Source organism: Chiloscyllium punctatum, chromosome 19 (genome assembly GCF_047496795.1).
Source record: "Chiloscyllium punctatum isolate Juve2018m chromosome 19, sChiPun1.3, whole genome shotgun sequence".
Classification (NCBI taxonomy): Eukaryota; Metazoa; Chordata; class Chondrichthyes; order Orectolobiformes; family Hemiscylliidae; genus Chiloscyllium; species Chiloscyllium punctatum.
Window position 1 is genome coordinate 82,452,392 of NC_092757.1, and position 20,121 is coordinate 82,472,512.

Genomic DNA, 20,121 nt, shown 5'->3' on the forward strand with positions numbered 1-20,121 from the left:
AAGAAGTACAGTTAGTAAATTTGCAGGTGACACCAAAATTGGAAGTGTAGTGGACAGCCAAGAAGGTTACTTCACTGTACAATGGGATGTTGATCAGATGGAAAAATGAGTCAAGGACTGGCAGATGGAGTTTAATTTAGGTAATTCTGAGGTGCTGCATTTTGGGAGGGCAAATCATGGCTGAACTTATACACTTAATGATAATGTCCTGGGGAGTATTGCCAAACCAAGAGACCTTGGAGTCCAGGTTAATAGTTCCTCGAAGTTGGAGTCACAGGGAGACAGAGTTGTTAAGAAAGTGTTTGGTATGCTTGCCTTTATTGTCAGTGCATTAAGTATGGGAGTTGAGAGCTCGTGTTGCGGCTGTCCAGGACATTAGTTAAGCCATTTTTAGAAAACTGCATCCTACTTTGGTCTCTCTGCTATAGGAATGATATTGTTCAACTTGAAAGGGCTCAGAAAAGAATGACTAGGCTATTGCCAGGGTTGGAGGGTTTGAGCTTTAGGGAGAGGCTGAATAGGCTGAGACTATTTTTACTGGTGCATTGGGTCAATATCCATTTGAGTTAGTATCTGTTTTTCCTCAATTTTGCCTGTGAGACAATGGGGGTGGGGAGGTGAGCGGTTCTGTTTTGAATGTATTATGTTTCCAAGCATTTAATTAAAATTCTAATTACATTGGAAACTTAAGTGAAAGATACTTGCATTCATAATGAGTCTAGTGTACTATTGGTTTAGTTTAAATGTCTATGCATGACAGTTTCATACAAATAATATTGATTTGCATCATTTTTTGATTGACCTGACTTTTTTAAACCATTCAAAGAAATTCATGTCTTGAATAGATGACGCTTTTTTGAAGTTATCTGTCCACTCTTCTCCTAATTCTTTCCTCAACAATTTTTTTTTGTCTGTAACCGTATTCATAAATACTGTGAAAGAGTTATTCCAGATGATGTGAATTCCAAAATTTGCAGATACAAGTATTAAATCCTGTAAATGCCTCATGAAATTATCTCTCTTTATCTGTTTCTTCCCCACCCTCAATGTTCCCCAACCAAAGATGCAACTTTGGAAACATGCTTAAATGCAGTTCAGCTCCAGTTCTAAGATCATCATATGTTAATGTCTGGAATTGTCTGCATTATTTTGCCTACTTATTGGGTAAATGCATACATAGTGACTTTTGAATTAAATTTACTCGGGGCTTGTGTTACATTGGATGCTTTGATTAACTGAATATAATCAAATTTTTAAAAAATATTAATTGACAAAATGTTGTTGAATAACCATTCTAATTTCCAACCAGTGATAATGGGCATGAAGGCATAGATATTATCAGACGCACATGATATTTATTCAGATGTATCGAAAACTGCTGTAAGAAATGCTGACATTTACACTATTTGCTCAGTTTCTGATGTTTTGATTGAAAAAAGAAAATGAACAAGAAGGAGCCAAAGCTCATTTCATGTGATAATGACACAGTCTATACTGACATCACATTTAATTAAAATATGGTACTATTTTTATAAATGGTTAATATATGCAAATATTCAGTTAATTGTTTTCTGTAATTACTGGAATATTCCAAGATGATTAGTTAATAAGCCTTGATCTGCAGTATATGGGACTTTTAAAAGATAGACATATGTAAGATGTTCCAATAAGTAAGATATCACAAGTTAGAAGCTTGTTTCATTCTGTCAGTTATGCCATACTCCACAAACATGTTATGAACTCCAGCCACTAATTAACTCAAGCAAATGTGGTTTCAGTTCCAAGGTTAATTCTTAAGAATAAAAAAGGAAGATATGTACAACAATTTGAAATCATGTGGAATGTGACATGGCAGAATGGGGAGAGGGAATATGGTTAGATGCAGGAAAATTAAACTGTTGTACTCCCAGTGCATTTATTTGTAAAGAAATAGATGTAGCAATAAGCTAAGATGAGAATTCCAGATATGCTTGTCACTCATAACAGAACTTGGAAAGGTAAAGGCATAACAGACCATAGACACGATGGCATGAGATAAGCGAGGAATTCACAACTGCTAGAGACTGGTGAGATGCAATGCACCAAGAGTAGCATTTAAGTAATCCCGGCCAAAATAACTCCCAAGAGTCGCAATGTCACTTATTTCCTGCCTGAGAGAATTGAAGTGGAAAATTCCATGCCTAATCAATGATATTGGGTTGAACTTTCGCAGTTCCATAGTTGTGGGGTGAAAATTAGATCAGTTGCCCACTCCACAAAGGTTGACTGCCAATTTGCATAATTAATGCCCGAGTAGGAGTGAACTTTGATACTGACTGATATTTTGCCTATGTGTAGCGGCCTCACTTTGTGAAAACTGCCAACTCTGAGACAGTCTCATTGTGGTTGACCAGATGTTCAATAAAACAAAATGGAGCTTAGTTAATAAAAAAAACTAAATGAAACTCAATACTAACCAGTGAAATTGTTTTTCTTCTACTCCAATTTACCTACCGGTGTCAACCTTAGCTATTTAATTATTGATGTGAGGATCACTGCACGTTCCTCCATGTTGAGGTATTCTCAGGATCTTGACTTGCTACGGCAGAGTACGCTGCCTTGGTTCCAGAGATGGCGGCTCTTTGATTGAGCTGGCGGTTCAAGAGCCTTGAGGAGGCAGGTCCAAAAGTAGCCAATTAAAAGGCTGCTTTCTGGTTGTTGTTATACACATCTTGGTGCTGGCAGGTGTAGGTTCAGGATCTCCATTTGGTCATGATATCTGCAATGTGAGTGCCCTGTAGAAAATGCTGCCCACTGTCTTTCCATTTTCAATATTTCCCAGTCGTCCTCAACTATTGTTATGATCCCAAAACGTTCAAAATAATTATTAAAAGATCACCATTTTTATCCATTTGTTGAGCTGTATATTTTAAATTAATATTTTCCAGTTGAGTATTTTTATTTCCAGTTGTAACTAAAATAGTTACTATCCAAATGAGTGAGAATAGGAATTTAAAAGATTTAAACGTTATTAGGGTTAGATGTTGGGCCACAATACCTTGCGGAATAAACAGGAACAATGTACAGCTGGCAAAATAAATATTGTAATTACCTTTTCAAAATTATCACTGCCTCATCAAAAGTTTTGCATCAGTCAATTCCCTGAAGCTATAAAACTTCAATATGGAGGGCCCCCTAGATTGCATTTCTTCCAAACATGCTTTTGGGCTTTTACTCCTAATTAGTTTTTCATAAAAATGGGACATTTCAGGCATGTGAATTTGTACCAAAATTAAGTCAAAAATAGTGATGAAAATTCAGATTTAATTTTAATTTATTTTGTAATGATATAACATTGCCAGCTCCGACAATTCATTTTCAAATGCTGATTGCTAACTAAAGTTTTGTGATGTACCCAATGTATTCAGTACCCACAACAACTAAAAACATGAATTTGAATTAGGTAATTTAAAGGTCTTAGGAGCAGAACAGATGACTTCCTGTATGCATTTTTCATTATAGACATGTTGATTAAGTATTTATTTTATGTAACATCATGCTTTTGCACCCTGCCAATTCTGGAGAGAAAAAGTATACATTTCACAAAAGTCATTCAAGAAATGAAGGAATGCAAGCTTTACAAAAACCTCACAGCTTGTGCTCTTGAATCATTTGTCTGCTTATTTCTAGTGGTGAAGGTCCCTCAGAAGACATTGTTGATGGATGCTCTGAAAGAGGAATCGGAAATTGTTTATGATTTCTGTATGTGTAACCCACCTTTCTTTGCAAATCAGTTGGAAGCCAAGGTAAATTCCTTGAAACCCATTTGCTTACAAAGTATTTTCTTCTTCCTTATTTCGCTTGTTCTTCCTCCTCTGCATTTATAATCCAAGCTATTTGAATAGTGTAGTATGCTCATTTAATGTTTGTTGACTCTCCATCAGTTTCCACGATTATGTTTTATAAATGATGTTTCAGATATTCTGCTGTCGTCATCTCAACTGAATGATTTGTAATCATGTTCGTGAGCTGCTTACATTCTTGCAGATGTCTCCAGCTTAGTAATATTAAATATATATTTTTTAAACCTTAAACCATTTAGTGGCCAACTTAACTGAAAATTACCTATATTCTCTTAAAATAAATAAGCATTTCCTGATGGTAGCATTGGTTACCTCTTTAAGACATGTTAAGACTGGGCGGATGTGAGGAGGGTAAACTGAAAGTACAGGAGCAGTCAGGGTTATTGGAATAGTGTAAAGAGGTTATTGTTAATAGCAAAATTTAGGGTAACTGATGACCATATTGCCCAGTGCATCTTAAATTTGGTTTATGCGTGATGTAATCCATGCTTCTTTTGTACAGCTTCTCGCTACATTAAGCAACTCGGAAATATATGACTCAGATACCTACTTACCTGCATTTTTTTATTTTCTTGGGAATAGTCAACAAGGAGAACTGTTAATGAGAGAGTTAGTGAGAAAAATGAATAAACAAAATGTTATGTGATATGTACTTCTATTTGAGCCATATTGAAGAAGAAATTAATATGGAGAGATGTTAGAAGAACATTCTTCTAGAATCATTATAGTGAAAAAATAGTGAGTGAGAAATTGTCTGGATTAGAGCTCTGATCTTTGAAGTTGTTGTTCTGGTGGAAACCCAAACTGATGTTCAGCAAACAGGTTATTGATGAGTAGGTATCACTTGGACAGTTTATCAGTGATTGAGAGAAGGCTGATAAATATTTAGCCATGTTAGATTTACCATGTATTTTTTGAAGAGTTTATAACTGAAGAAACTTCCATGTCTTAGGTAGATGCAAGTGCCATTATTGTACAGCGAACTCTAGTGCACAACTCTTCAGAACTGAGTTGTGATCCGAATTGTCAAGATTTTGGCATCTCTGATGGTCAAAACCTTAATAAAAGACTAGGTAGGGCCATCCGCTATGGTACCTGTTGGTTGCAAATGCTTGAAAATGCTCCAGCCTTTCTCTTACATACTCCGGAGTGGTTACATTACCAAAGATCTTAATTTTTTTTATGTTTTGCCCTGATTTGGTCATGAGCTGCTGTAAATTATATTTTTGACTTCAAAACTATATTTGCATCCCAAGATGAAAATATCTATAAAGCATCAAAAGGATGCGCCTCAATGGAATGAGTAATATTTTCTCATCATTGGTTGTCAGTTATTTATTTGAATGTACACTGCAAGATAAATAAGCTGCATTATCATGATTGTTTTCCATTCCAGCTGATGGCTGTAAAAAGCGAGAAGTGTGCTGTCAATAGTTCTACTGTGCTTTGATTCTAATTGGAGTTTTCACTAACAGGGTGTAAACTCCAGGAATCCAAGTCGTCCACCTCCCAGTTCTGTAAACACAGGTGGAATTACTGAAATTATGGCTGAGGGAGGAGAGTTGGAATTTGTAAAAAGAATCATCCATGATAGCCTGCAGCTGAAAAAAAGACTAAGGCAAGTCATCCTTTTCAATTCTTGTTTTACTGGGGAATTCCAACCCTTGTACGTTGAGTTAAAATTTTCTATTTTATTCTTGCTTGAACAGTGTTTATTTGCTGCCCCTATATTTCCTTGAGAAGGTGCTGGAAAGTTGTCTTGATCAACTACAGTGTAGGTAACCACAGTTTTGTTTGTGTCGGATTTCTAGAATTTGACCCAATGATAACGAAGGAACAGCAATATAGTTTCAAGACAGATGATGTGTGACTTGGAAAATACATGATGGCATTCCCCATACATCTGCTACTCTTGCCCTTTCAAGTGGTAGAGGTCCCAGGTTTGGAAGTTGCTGTCACAGCTACCTTAGTGAGTTGCTGTAGTGCATCTAGCAAATGGTACACACTGAGCATTAATAGAGAAGTGAAGGAATGTCTAAGATGATAGAAAGAGTGCCTATCTACTGCTTCGTCCTAGATGGTGTCAAACCTCTCGGAGCAGCATTAATCAAGGCACGTGATAAGCTGTCCTGACTTGAGCCTAGTAGAATATGGATATACTTTTGAATAAGGAAGTGAGTTGCTCACTTCTGATTTCATAGCCTGTGATCTGCTCCTGCAGTCCCCGTAATTATGTATTTTATCCACTTTGCTTTCTAGTCAATGATATCTCTCAGGATATTGATAGTGAGGGATTCATTGATGGTAATATTGTTGAATAATTTTTAAGGATGGTTAGATTCTCTCCTGTTAGAACTGGTTATTGCCTGTCACTCGTATAGCATGAATATTACTAGACATATGTCAGCCCAAGCCTGGATGTTGTTCATGTCCTGTTGGAAATGGGTATGATAGCTTCGGTCTTTGGTAAATTTAAAGGTATTGTTGTAATGGTTTTAACCATAAGCGCTCAGACCAGTGTTGATAACAGTTGTCTTTGTTTTCATTCTCTTTTGTTAATCGGAATGTGGTGGAATTTTGTTAATCATTTTGTGTATGGCTATAAAGTTGACATGAGTCATTATTAGGCAAATAACTTCTTCCTTGTTTCATTATATAGTATCTTTCAGTTTTATCTCTTGATAAAGTCTGATGAGTACGTTATGATTTGTGACACATGCTCCCTAAAATAAAATATTAAAATTGTAATAGATCGTTAATAATTTTCCTCAATCACCTGATGGGCACTTGTTAAGCTTTGAACTCAATGCAAAATATTATTCAGTTTCATTGTGATTGGACAATGACTACTTACCCCATGAAAGATTTAAATCTGCAAAATTCTGGAAATCTCTAATAAAACCGGGGACTGCACAAGATGCACAATTCTAACAGAAGCTGTCATCTGAAATGATAACCTTTCCTTTCTATTTTCAAATGCTAACTGAATGGGTGTGTATTGAAAGCCTGTTTTGGTTTTATGTCATGCCTCATACTTTTAATATCCAGACATGTTCCAAGTGACAGAACTTTGAAACAATCATTAAACAAAATTCGAAAGCTTGCCTGGTTATTGCTTTGGCTCCAATTGTTAATGAATTTAGGTCAAATGATTTGTGTGTTCCGTGCTTAAAAATTATGTCATGCCAATCCATCCTACAATAGTCTATCTGTCAACCTATCACAAAATTGTTCTGGGCAAGAGGCCATTCAGGCCATAATGTCTGCATTTACTCTCAGTAATTAATCAATTTTCTACTTTTTCCCCAGTAAGCCTGCACATTGTTTCGATTTAAATAATCATTCAGTGCCCTCTTGAATGCCTCAATTTGCTCCACCAAATTCCAGGCAGTTCATTCCAGATCTAACTGGAATGAAATAGTTTCTTTTCACCTCGCATTTGCTTCTTCTACAAAACAACTGAAAACTGCTCCCTTTGGTGGTTTGTCCAAATATGAGTGGAAACCGTTTCTTCTTATCGACTCTGCCCACATCCTTATTGATCTTGAAAACTTCTATCAGACCTTCTCATAGCTTTCTCCTGTCCCAGGAAAACCGTTAGAACTTCTCCAGTCTTCCTCATGATTAAAGTGCCTCAATCCCTAGAACCATCCTCATGAAGATCCTCTGCATTTACTCTCCTTTATGTCCTTTGTGGTGACACCAAGAATTGTACACAGTGCTCTAGCTGAGGTCTAACCAGTGTCTAGTATAGGTTCAACATAATCTCACTGCTGTTGTACTGTGTGTTCGTGTTCATAAAATTGCGAATGCTGTCTTTTTTTAACACTTCTCTCTACCAGTCAAAAGAGCAAAAGAGAAATACAGCACAATAACAGGTCTTTCAGCCCTCTGAGCCTGTGCCAATCATCATGCCCTAACAAAACTAAAAAACAAATCTTCTGCCCTTATTCAGTCCATATCCCTCTATTCCCTCCCTATTCATGTAGCTATCCAGGTGGCTCTTAAATGTGCCTGCTTCCACCACCTCTTCTGGCAATGCATTCCAGGCTCCTACCACAGTCTGTGTGGAAAAACTTACCTCTCACCTTGAGCCTGTGCCCCCTTGTAATGGAAGCTTTGGGAAAAAGCCTCTGATCATCCATTCTATCTGTGCCTCTCATAATTTTGTAAATCTCTGTCTGGTCTCCTCTCAGCCACTGTCTTTCTAGTGAAAACAATCCTAGTCTTTTAACCTTTCCTCATAGCCAGTGCCCTCGACCAGGCAACATCCCTGTGAAACTTCTCTGTCCAAAGCTTCCACGTCTTTCTGGTAGCATGGCGACCAAAACTGTACACAATACTACAAATGCCACGTTTAATGATTTATGGGTATATATACAGTCAGGTCACCATGTCCATTTACTGTAAGCCTCAATTTACAGATCACTGCACTGCCCCACGTTTATTTCCCACTGCTGCCCACTTTCGGAATTGTTGCTGAATTAACATACCTTGGAGTGCAGGTTCATAGTTCCTTGAAAGTGGAGTCACAGGTAGATAAGATGGTGAAGAAGGTATGCTTACTTGTATTGGTTAGTCTATTGAGTACAGGAGTTGGAAAGTCATGTTGCAGCTGTACAGGATGTTGGTGAGGCCGCTTTTGAAATACAGTGCGCAATTTTGGTTTCCCTGCTACAGGATGGACATTGTGAAACTTGAAAGGTTCAGAAGAGATTTACAAGATTGTTGCCAGGTTAGGAGGGGTTGAGCTATAGGGCGAGGCTGAATAGGCTGTGGCTATTTTCCCTGGAGTGTTGGAGACTGAGGGGTGACCTTACAGAGGCTGTTAAAATCGTGATAGAGTAAATAGACAAGGTCTTTTCCCAGGGGTGGGGGAGTCGAAAACTAGAGGGCATAGGTTTTAGGTGAGAGAGGAAAGACTTAAAAGGGACCTAAGGGGCAGATTTTTCACATTGAGGGTGATGCATATATGGAATGACCTGCCATGGGAAGTGGTGGAGGCTGGTACAGTTACAGCATTTGAAAGGTGTGGTTATATGAATAGGAAGGGTTTGGAGGGATATGGGTCAAATGCTGGCAAGTAATGTAGGACATTTGTTCGGCATGGACGAGTTGGACCGAAGGGTCTGTTTCCGTGCTGTTCATTTCTATGACTCTAGGTCACTCTGCTCCTGCACAACCTTCAGAATAGTACCCTTTATGTTATACATTTCACCATGTTCTTTGTTCCAAAATATGTCACCTGACATACTTTCTGCATTGAATTTCACATGCCAACTATCTTGTAAATGGCAAAATAAAAAAGCAGTATATTGTGGATACTGGAAATAAGAAATTAAAAGAAGAACATTTGGTATCTTGGGCAGATCTGGCTAAATCTGGAGAGAAGCACAAAATTAATGTTTTCAGTTAAATGCTAAATGCTAATTACAAAGAAAAATCATATTCAATTTGGTGTTAGTTCTGTTTTTGCTACACAGATGCTGTTGGACCAGCTGAGTGTTTTGTTTTTAACACTGATGTAATGGCCACAAATTTGATTTTGCTCAAGTACAAATAAAATGCATAGTGAGTTGATAACTTAAAGCACAGGTGATTCCAACTTAAACATTTACCCAGTTTTAGATTTGTTCAGTTATATTTTTGTCTATATTACATTATGAATTTTTAAGAATTAACTAGGTTTCTTTAATAAAGTACAACATTCTTGATTTATTGTGAAAATAGGATTTACACAGCAAACGTGCAAAATTGATTTACATACATTTTGAAATAGGAAAGTATAAGTATTTACCCTTCAAGGTAACTCCCTCATCCCCTACCACCACCCCACATGTACATGAGCACACACCAATTAGAGGAGGAAGAATGAACAACTTTTTCTACCAGAGATCAATTTTAAAAGAAAAAAAATTGATCCATAATTGTTAGTTCTTGAGGGAAAAGAATATAACATGTGACATGTTCAAGATACCTTCGTAATGGATATCAGTAAACATAAGCAGTTGCCACTGGGATCTTTGAAGAGCTGTTAATGCCATAATCTTTAAGAATTCGTAGGCTTTTCAAACGAGTAGCTGCATCAGTTTTCAAGTCTCAGTTTGCACTGAGAATGATTTTTTTTCAGATAAGTAGGAGATGAGCAGGGTAGCTTCTTTTTCTTGACAGGCTGTATACCAACTGAATTCTCAACCAAAGCCCAAAGTCCAGGCATGTGATTGCAAGTAAACCTATTCAGCATTGTCCAAGCAATTTGTATAAGCCATGTGACTTCCAAAATGTGACCTTAAAAGAATGCCCCAAATACCTGATATGCTTTGGAGGGAGGGAGAAAAAAAGGACCAGATATCTCTTCAACTGAACCACTGTCTACAATCCTATAAAGATACTTCCTCAAAAAAAAGTACTTTAGAGCAACAAGCATTGATTGTTCTTAAATGTTAGCAGTCGTCTGTGAAAATGCTCATCTGGATGTGTTCTAAATTGCTTGGAACTGATGATTGGTGTTGCTGTGTTACTAGAATAAAATCAACTCTAGGATAGAATTGTTTGTTTAAATCCTAATTGTTTAGTCAGTTTCATGTAGAAATGTGGAAATCTCAGAAACAGCAATGTTTCTTAACTGCATTTCCAAAATGTTTTTGTACTCTGAGAAAGAGATTGCAAGAGTCACAACATGTGAGCATACTCTGATGCTGATGTTCTTTTTGTTATACTTTGGGCTGTGGGGTGGATGAGGATAGGATGAGTTTAATGTTATTCTGGTTTATTTAAAATCTTAAGAACAAATAGAGAGTAATGTTTCTTGCTGCAATACGCTGTGTTGACAATTACATGCCACAAATTACACTTGACCATTCCAAGTCAGTCAGAATTTTGCTGATGTGATTGTGATTTGGTTATGATTTTGTGATTTGACTGGTGAACCTGACTACAACATAATGGCATTATTTTTTAAAAAGTTCAAAATATTCTTTATGAAAGCAATTTCCACTATACTTTCCTGTGCACGCTTTATTGGAATCCACTTATTCTTTCCTTTCAGAAGTGATGCTGCATTGCCTCTATCATTAAAGGTATGCTGTAATTAAAATATGACAAGCTTACATCCTTAGTTTCCATTCAAAGAATGAATGAAGGAAAAAACACAATTAAACATGGTTTTCAGTGGATTGAAGGCATACCAATAACTATCACTATTGTCGATATACAAGAGTAGAAGAAGGTTTATAAATAGAATTATTAAGTTTGCCTCTGATGACTTGATGCTCTTGTTCTAAGAGCACATATTTTGAAGTGTGGAACAGTTTTTGCTGCATGGTCAGATAATATATGTATGGTACAGGAATTTGGGAAGTTGCTAGAATTGACTGACAAATATATATTTTTGTTTTACTTACAGCTTACTCTTTGTTTTACAAACTGGTACATCTTGGATAGTATTGACTTTCTAAATTGATTTCTTTATTTCTAGGTGGTACAGCTGTATGCTGGGAAAGAAATGCAGCTTGGCTCCTTTAAAAGAAGAACTTCGATACCAAGAGGTAAGAGTTGAGATTTGCAGGGGAATCAGCAAAAAACAAGAGGTTGGGCTCCACTTTCTAAAAGAATACCACTTGCTGTTCTGTCCAGTAATTTAAATTATATTTTTAAAATGTCTGAGGTATTGGAAAGTTTGGTAAATCTCGAATGCAAATTCTCATATTTAAGATGATTTGAGCATCTTAAGCATTTGTTTGCTTGTCACTTGTGATGTATTGTGGAGTTCTGAATTCCTAAAATAGTTTGCTTAAGTAGGCAAAGTTTGCATAACCAAGTGGTATTTTATTTGAGCAAGATGGAATCGACCACTCATTGACAGTGTTTATTGAGGTCTTGGTACTAGCACATTTGATTATTGCTATGTTTCCCCACATGATAAACTTCATATATTTTTTGAGTGATCAGAAGGAAGCACCAGTGAAATCAAGGCACTTTGCAAAATTGAAATCACTTCTCTGTGGCTGTTGTCAGATTGTAAAAGAACCTGATTTCTCCATTACCTTAAGGTTTAATAGAAGATAAATCAATTTTTAAAAACGTCAATTTGAAAAATAACAGTCTTTCTACAGTTTTATAAAGGATGGCCATCTTTTTATGAGCTATTCTGCAGAAATATAAACAAAATTACCAATTCTTACTCCAGGATTTAATTGTGAATAGTTTGAATTGACAAATTGATGGCATGCTGTCTCCTTTGAATTATATATTCCTTAATAAGCATGTGAATGTACTTTTTTAAAAAACTAAATATTGATTATCTTGGACTAAGTAGCACATCACTTTGGAACTTAGTTTGCATTTTTGTTATTGCATCTGTGAATGATTGACATAACTAAAATTGACAGCCTTAGGCTAAATGCATCAATTAATGTGCAATCAGTCAAGCTTTTGTTTTTGTGTCTAAGCACCTGCTGTATGTCATCCAGGTCCCTAAGGTCACTCATACTGAATTCTGTCAAGGACGAACCATGAGGTGGGCTTTGGCATGGAGTTTTTATGACGATGTAATTTTGCCAGTAAGTATTACTTTCAGAGAGACTTAATCAGCCCTCGTGCTTCCATTACAATTTAATACACAGTGCAAGATGACAACTTAGATTAAAATATTTCAGTGATCATACTTCATTTGTTATGTGGAATTTAAATGTATATGGTGCAAAAGAGTACAGAATTACTGTGCTTTTCTAAACTCCAGCTTTATTGAGAATGCTGAGCTGTAAAATTAATATATATTTAAACATTAAATGTTTATAAAATGCCATGACTATGCTATGGCTGAATTTTGTGTATACCAAATGAGTTAGATTAGATTAGGTTCCCTCCAACGTGGAAACAGGCCCTTCGGCTCAACTAGTCCACACCGACCCTCCAAAGAGTAACCCACCCAGACCCATTTCCCCTCTGACCAATGCACCTCACACTATGGACAATTTTGCATGGCCAGTTCACCAGACTTGCACATCTTTGGATTGTGGGAGGAACACGGAGCACCTGGAGGAAACCCACGCAGACACAGAAGGGAATGTACAAACTTCACGCAGACAGTTGCCAGAGGCTGGAATCGAACCTGGGACCTTGGTGCTGTGAGGCAGCAGTGCTAACCACTGAGCCACTCTGCCACCAGTTCTGGACTGGTTATGGATTAAGATTATCCTTTCTGATTTTCTGAATGTGTCTTAGAGTTTGGTTCCAGATAGGGCTAAAGGCATGTGAGATACTAAGTATTTAGCATCAAAATTCATGTTTGTAAAGTATTACAGAGTGTTTTGTAAGGTGATGAATGTATAAGTTCTTATCTGGACCTTCTTTAACATAATCAACAGGGCAATTTAGCTTTCATGAAAGCCTACATCTTACCATTTTATGCAGCAAGCAAATAGGCTATATAAGGTGCTCTATATACAATTATTACAGGCACTTACGTAGTACCTGTAATGTAGACAAATCTCCCACTGTGTTTCACAGATACGCAAGTATTTATTTCCCATTTACTTGCTACCTGGATGTGGGAGATATGAAAATAGATTTGAATTCCAACCTCTGCTGACATACTTGGCTGAATATGGAAGGAGAGAGAAACCTTGAAAACTATATTATCACAAGTTGAGTTCTGGATGTAGGTTTGCTCGCTGAGCTGGAATGTTTGTTTTCAGATGTTTCATCACCATACTAGGTAAAATCATCAGTGAGCCCCTAGACAAAGCACTGGTGCCATGGCCCGCTTTCTATTTGTGTGTTTAGGTTTCCTTGGGTTGGTGTTGTCATGCCATGTTGTGATGTCATTTCCTGTGTCACCTTCAGGGAATTGTGGACAAGCACCCAAAGGGCCATCTGTTCCTCTGAACTTCCTAATGTCCATTGAGTGCTTCCTTGTGTTTTGCCTTCATCCAAAGTGTATCACCTTCCATTTATCAGGATGAAATTACATTTACCTGCAGGTGAAAGCAAACCAAACCACCTTTCACAGCAGTCAGCTGCTGTTTTCTGACATCAAAACGTCCAGGCAGCCAGTCTGACAGTTGCTGTCAAATGGTATGTGTGAAAATAAGTGTAATGTTAGGGTGCCAGCTGAGTAGGGAGTAAAGGACCAGAAAGTTGGGTGTCAAGTAGGAAGGAAGCCAATTAGGATGAGGGTATAGTGGCAGATCGGTAGGTGGCAAGGATCACTTTATCGTAGGTTGGGCTGGGTTGGAGAATTCAGGTTTGGCAGGTAAGATGGTTTCTGGATCTGGCTTGAGAGGTGGTGAGATGCAGAAAGTGGGCAGTATGTCCAGCAGCAGGGCAAGGGAGGAAGCAATGCAGGAGAAGCAGTATGGGTGCAGAGCTGGGTAAGGGGGGAGCATGTTCAGCAGTGGATGAAGACTTGGTCTGGATGGGTGGAAAGAGTGGTTAGGTGCAGAGTGGGGAAAGGGGATGTCAGGTTCCTACAGGTGTGTTAAGTCAGTGTCTGGGGCTGTAAGTGATCTGGTGGAGGTGTAGTTAAGGGTGTCTGAGATACATAAAGGTAAAGTCAGCATAGTCTTACCAGACCGTAGGGCTGGAGAGAGAGGTACAGTTAGTGGTGGTTTAACCTGAGGGTCACCTTGCCTCAGGCGAGGAGAGAGGTTAAGAAGGAGAATCCTGCATGGTAACCTCAGCCAGCATGGGAACTGAATCCACACATTGCCGTTACTCTGCATTGCAAACCAACATGTCAGCCAACTGAAGGTTGAAAAGTTACTCAAGTTAGACTATGAATTTAGTCGTCTAACTTTTCCTGAATAGCTACTTAGTTAATTTCTTTGGGAACATCCAAATTCTTTGTTTTAAATGGAGATTTTTGGAGGGCTCTGGGCATAAAGAAATTGTGTAAAAGAGTGATCATTTTCCTGGAAAATTCTTTTGGGGTCTGCTTTGATGAGGATTCTGCAAGGTCCCCACGTGTACCTTCTAGCTGCCCTGGAATAACCATTGTCAGGCGATCAGAAAATCTGGGCCAATAATGTGCATTGAAGCTACACACTATACCCTGCCTTTTGGGTTTGAGAGTCAATTAAGGATTATGCAACCTTGGAAATAAAACAAAACAATTTTGTTTTTTTTAAGAGAAAAATGGGACATAGAATATCAGTGGATTTTAGTGATATGGCAACACTTCAGTAATTGACTAATGTTACTTTTATGCACATCTTCAGCACTTCTGTTCAATGCATTTAGCCCCTTGAAATCTAAACTTAATTTATATTAAAATGCTCAGAAATTACACAAAGGTTCTTCAATAGTAAAATAATTTTTAAAATTCCAAAACATGGCAAGACATAAAAATTTATGACTCATTTTGTTAACTAAACTGAAAAAAAAAGACATTTGTTGTTGAATTGGTGCCAGGTCATTAAAATAGGAGCAGGGATAGGTCGTTCAGCTCTATGAGCCTGCTCTGCTTTTCAGTGAAATCAAGGCTAATCTTTTACTTCACTTTTTTTCTTGCTGTATTCTGAATTTTTTTTTAATTTGATGTTGCTACATTTTTAAAATTAGCTGTTAATCTATGTCTCCCAATATTATTTACCTTTCTCTTGCCTTCCTAGATATGAGTGGCGAGGGGAATTTATGATAACTAAAATAATAATGTCTCAAGTGCATTTCCAATTTCATAAACCGTTTCTCCGAAGGTGTAACATATCTTAGTTTCATTCTAATGCACGTTTAAATATAGAAGCAAAGAGTCACCACTCTTTGCTATAAGAAATTATTAAAGACCCTTGCATTGAGCTTATCATTTTTTTCAGACTCTATATCTTGGTGTCCAATCAATCACACAATTTCATTCTCATCTGAAATTCCTGAGGCTATTGGGAAGAGACAAGTAGTAAGATTATAAAGCACAAAAGAGAGTTTATTATAATAACCTAGTTATATGCTGTTAACGAGTCTCTTAACCTTGTTATTTAAGTTCATTCATAATATTACTTAAATATTAGTATCATTAAAATTGCACTTCTAAAATTTAGCAGGATTAACAGCATGAAATCAAATGTTTTTTAAATCACGTGGACAGCCTTGATTTCAATGGTTTTTGTATAGACACTGATTTGGTTCGTAAGAGTATAATGATTGGTTCATTATCAAGAATGTACTTATCCAGAATAAGTATATGCTTAATCGAGGGAAAAAGCAGAGTGTTGGTGGTTTCTTGTTTAACAGAAAAAATATTGTTACCATAATACTTGGCATCTGTCCCAGAAAGCAATTCAGTATCCCACATAGCGATTCTTGTTTCCAGCAGCATTTAGTCTTGCTGGAGTTTTAAATTTATTTGAGTAATAATTTTTACAATTTGCAACAGTTGCAGAGAAAGAAGCAAGTCAATTTTTAGTTTGTTATATAATGTGAGACAAAGGTTCCTCATGGTAGACTGGTTAGCAAGGTTAGATCACATGGAAGATAGGGAGAACTAACCATTTGGATAGAGAACTGGATTGAAGATAGAATACAGGGTGATGGTGGATGGTTGCTTTTCAGAATGGAGGCCTGTGACCAGCAGTATGACACAAGGATCGGTATTGGGTCCACTGCTTTTCATCATTAATATAAATGATTTGGATGTGAACATAGGTATGATTAGTAAGTTTGCAGATGACACCAATACTGGAGGTGTAGTGGACAGTGAAGAAGGTTATCTCAGAGTATAATGGGTTCTCAATCAGATGTGCCAATAGGCTGAGAAGTGACAGATGGAGTTTAATTTAGATAAATGTGAGGTGCTGCATTTTGGAAAGGCAAACCAGGGTAGTACTTATACACTTAATGATAAGGTTGTGGGGAGTGTTACTGAACAAAGAGACCTCGCAGTGAATGTTTATAGTTCCTTGAAAGTGGAGTCGCAGGTCGATAGGATAGTGAAGAAGGCATTTGGTATGCTTTCCTTTATTGGTCAGAGCATTGAGTATAGGAGTTGGGGGTCATGTTGTGGCTGTACTGGACATTGATTAGGCCACTTTTGGGATACTCTATGCAATCCTGTTCTCCCTGCTATAGGAATGATGTTGTGAAACTTGAAAGGGTTCATAAAACATTTACAAGGGTATTGCCAGAATTGGGTGGCATGAGCAATGGGGAGAGGCTGAATAGGCTGGACCTATTTTCCCTGGAGCATCGGAGACAGAGATGACTTTACAGAGGTTTATAAAATTGTGAGGGGCATGGATAAGATCAATAGACAAAGTCTTTTCCCTGGCGTGGATGAGTCGAGAGGGCATGGTTTAAGGTGGGAGAGGAAAGATTTGAAAGGGACAGAAGGGCCAACTTTTTCATGCAGAGGTTGGTGTGTGTATGGAATGAGCTGCCAGAGTGGTGGAGGCTGATACAATTGTAACATTTAAAAGGCAATTGGATGGGTAGATGAGTAGGAAGAGCTTAGAGGGATATGGGCCAAATGCTGGCAAATGGGACTAGATTTATTTAGGATATCTGTTTGTGCATGGAAAAGTTGGACTGAAGTTTCTGTCTCTGTGCTGTATGACTTTATGACTCTCTATCTCTGATTGAAATGCTGTTTCTTAACTATTTGCCTTGTGAACAACTTATAAATAGACATCCTCGAAATTTGAAAAAGTTTCATTTTGTTACATTCTAAAAACTTTTGTCTTTATTTTTTGGTTTCTTTCTCCTTGAGAGTACTAAATCCAAAGCTGAGTTACGGTGCCAAAGGTGATAAGAGTCCTCCAGTTAGCTGTCCAAGAGTATGTTCCAACAGTGTGATCCTAGACAATGAGATTATTATTCTCCTACGTGAGATAGGATAGGAGCTTCACAACCCCATTTGTTTTGCTGGAGATAAATAACAAGAATTTTTAAATTTACCTCAGGACAGTTAGAGTTTTGTTAGTTAATTGTTATCTTGCTTTTTGTAGTGTGCTCTGTACCCTGATGTAAGATATTGGGAAGTGGTGTTAAATTTCACAAAAGCATTTGCCATGGCATGATACTTCTTCCTAGACTTTACTAGAATATTAAGAGTTGCACCAGTATTTGTGAAGGCTTGGCAAGTGCTGTTTTTCAGCAGACTTCAGTAACACAGTGAAGCCTCCTGTGATACTTCTCTCTGTTACTGTATTCCCCCTGGGCACAGTATGGGATTCCCAGGCTTGTTAGTGTTTGTGTTACACAGTCTGGAGCTGCAGTACCACACCAGATGATGCATGTTAACTGCTTTGCAAATTAATGAGGCTTTTGATATTCTTTTTCTCACTTCTCCATTTTTAGACGTAAAGATTATGTATGTCATTGCTAAGATCTTATGATTATAGATCCTCATAATGAATTAGTTTGGACATGTAATGTTTAGAAATTAGGAACTCTACCTCCTGTCTTGGGACATACGTCCTAATTAGCTTGCTCTCTGATAAGCGTGACATAACTTTTTAAGTGAATTAGTTGAGCATTTTATTTATTTTGGTAAAAACAGTCACATTTAGTTTTTCTTTAAAGCAATGTGTTAATGACAAATTTAACCAAACCTTAAATAGGTCTTGAAGGTATTTTAATACCTAAATATTTAACTGCAGAGAGAAAGGACAACACTAATGACTTTCCAGTATGATTAAGAACTACCAGGTCTGTGTGTGCTGTCATAGTAGAAGATTGAAAAACTAAGCAATTGTTGATTTAATTTTTAAAAATGTAAAATTCATTTGAGTATTTAACTTATTTAAAATAAATGCACCATCTGTTCCATTCTCTAGATATTGAGTATTGAGCACAATTACATTTTTATCATTAATAAACACATCAAAACAGAGAAGAAGCTGACATTTGTCAGTCTGGGTAGCAGCATGTTGTTAATAATGCATTCCCCTAGCCTTCCATTAGATGCACTTAACCTGCTACCAGAGTGCTGGTGGTTTCTGATTCGCAGTAACCCAGCAACAGTTCCATGCAGTGCAGTTGATGTGCACAGCGATTAGTAATCTTCTCAGGGGGATTTTTTTTTCCTCTTTGACACACTCACCTCCTAACGACCCAGAATCAGGATCGTCTGCCAAAAAGAAAGAAAGGAGCAAGTTAGGCAGAAAAATTGGCCTTATTTCCTCTCCTTCATATGGGCAGTTGCTAAAATTTCCTGACACTTTTGTTTTTAGACTCTTAGTAAATGAAAGAAGGTATGTCAGTGATGAAGGAACAGCAGTAGCATTGTGGTTATTTCATTTTTTTGTTTTGGAAATACTATGTTTTTGCCCTGACTCTGCCTGGATTTTATACCAACTGCAAGCAAGCAGTGTTCACCCAAACCAGCAGAGGCTTTGGGCCAGGCAAGATCGGTGTTAAGAGTAGTGTTTATAGAAAGGCACTATTGAGTATCTCCTTTGCCTGAACATCTTCGCTGTATGATATGAAACCATCCAAAGTATCTTACAATCAGTCAATCAATCTACCTGACTTTTGTCAGGCATTGCAGGTGCAGAATGACATGTTCATTCTAAATAATAGCCCTTATAATCGAAAAGTACTAACTGATTGAAGCATTTTGTGATATTTTGGCTGTGTAATAATTTGTATATCTACTTCTGTATGTATTGATTTTCGGTTACACTGGGTTTCCTATTGATTTTGTCTTTGAAAAAGTGTTTGGTCTGCACACAGTACCATCCAACAGAAACAAAGCCAAAATAGGGATGACAGTAACAGAGAAATTGAACGCCTCTTTAGACCCACATACCAGCCATATTTGGCCCAAATGTGCATTAACAGTCATGTTTTTATTTATTATTAATAAAATAATAGAAATTCCAGCAGAGCATTGGGCTTTTCAAAACACCATGCTCCTGTTTCCGCTGCAAGACAAACAGTACTCATTTGAATCATAGAGCACACAAAGTGGCCATTTTGCTCATTGGTCCTCTATTGGATCTCTAAAATATCTACATAGTTATACTATTCTCCTGCTCTTTTCCTGGAATGTGAACATAGTCCATTAGAAGGGACTAATTTTAGTGAGTTGACAAAGAATGTGGACCAAGTGGATTTTTATTAGATAAGGTTGTCTACAGTATGGAAACAGACCCTTCAGCCCAACAAGTCCACACCGACCCTCAGAAGAGTAACCCACCCAGACCCATTCTCCTACCCTATATTTACCCCTGACTTATGCACCTAACACTATGGGCAGTTTAGCATGGACAATTCACCTGACCTGCACATCTTTTGGATTGTGGGAGGAAACCAGAGAACTCGGAGGAAACTCACGCAGACACTG

The 20,121-nt window shown here is 37.5% G+C and overlaps 1 protein-coding gene across 2 annotated transcripts in view; it reads left to right on the forward strand.

The window, feature by feature from the left end:
- Positions 1–20,121, forward strand: part of mettl16 (methyltransferase 16, N6-methyladenosine) — a 130,667-nt gene that overhangs the window by 96,401 nt on the left and 14,145 nt on the right. For both annotated transcript variants that reach the window (XM_072589857.1, XM_072589856.1), the window contains exons 5-8: positions 3,670–3,785; positions 5,318–5,460; positions 11,320–11,389; positions 12,314–12,403. In XM_072589857.1, the coding sequence (XP_072445958.1) occupies positions 3,670–3,785; positions 5,318–5,460; positions 11,320–11,389; positions 12,314–12,403 (419 nt within the window). The remainder of the gene's footprint in view (positions 1–3,669; positions 3,786–5,317; positions 5,461–11,319; positions 11,390–12,313; positions 12,404–20,121) is intronic.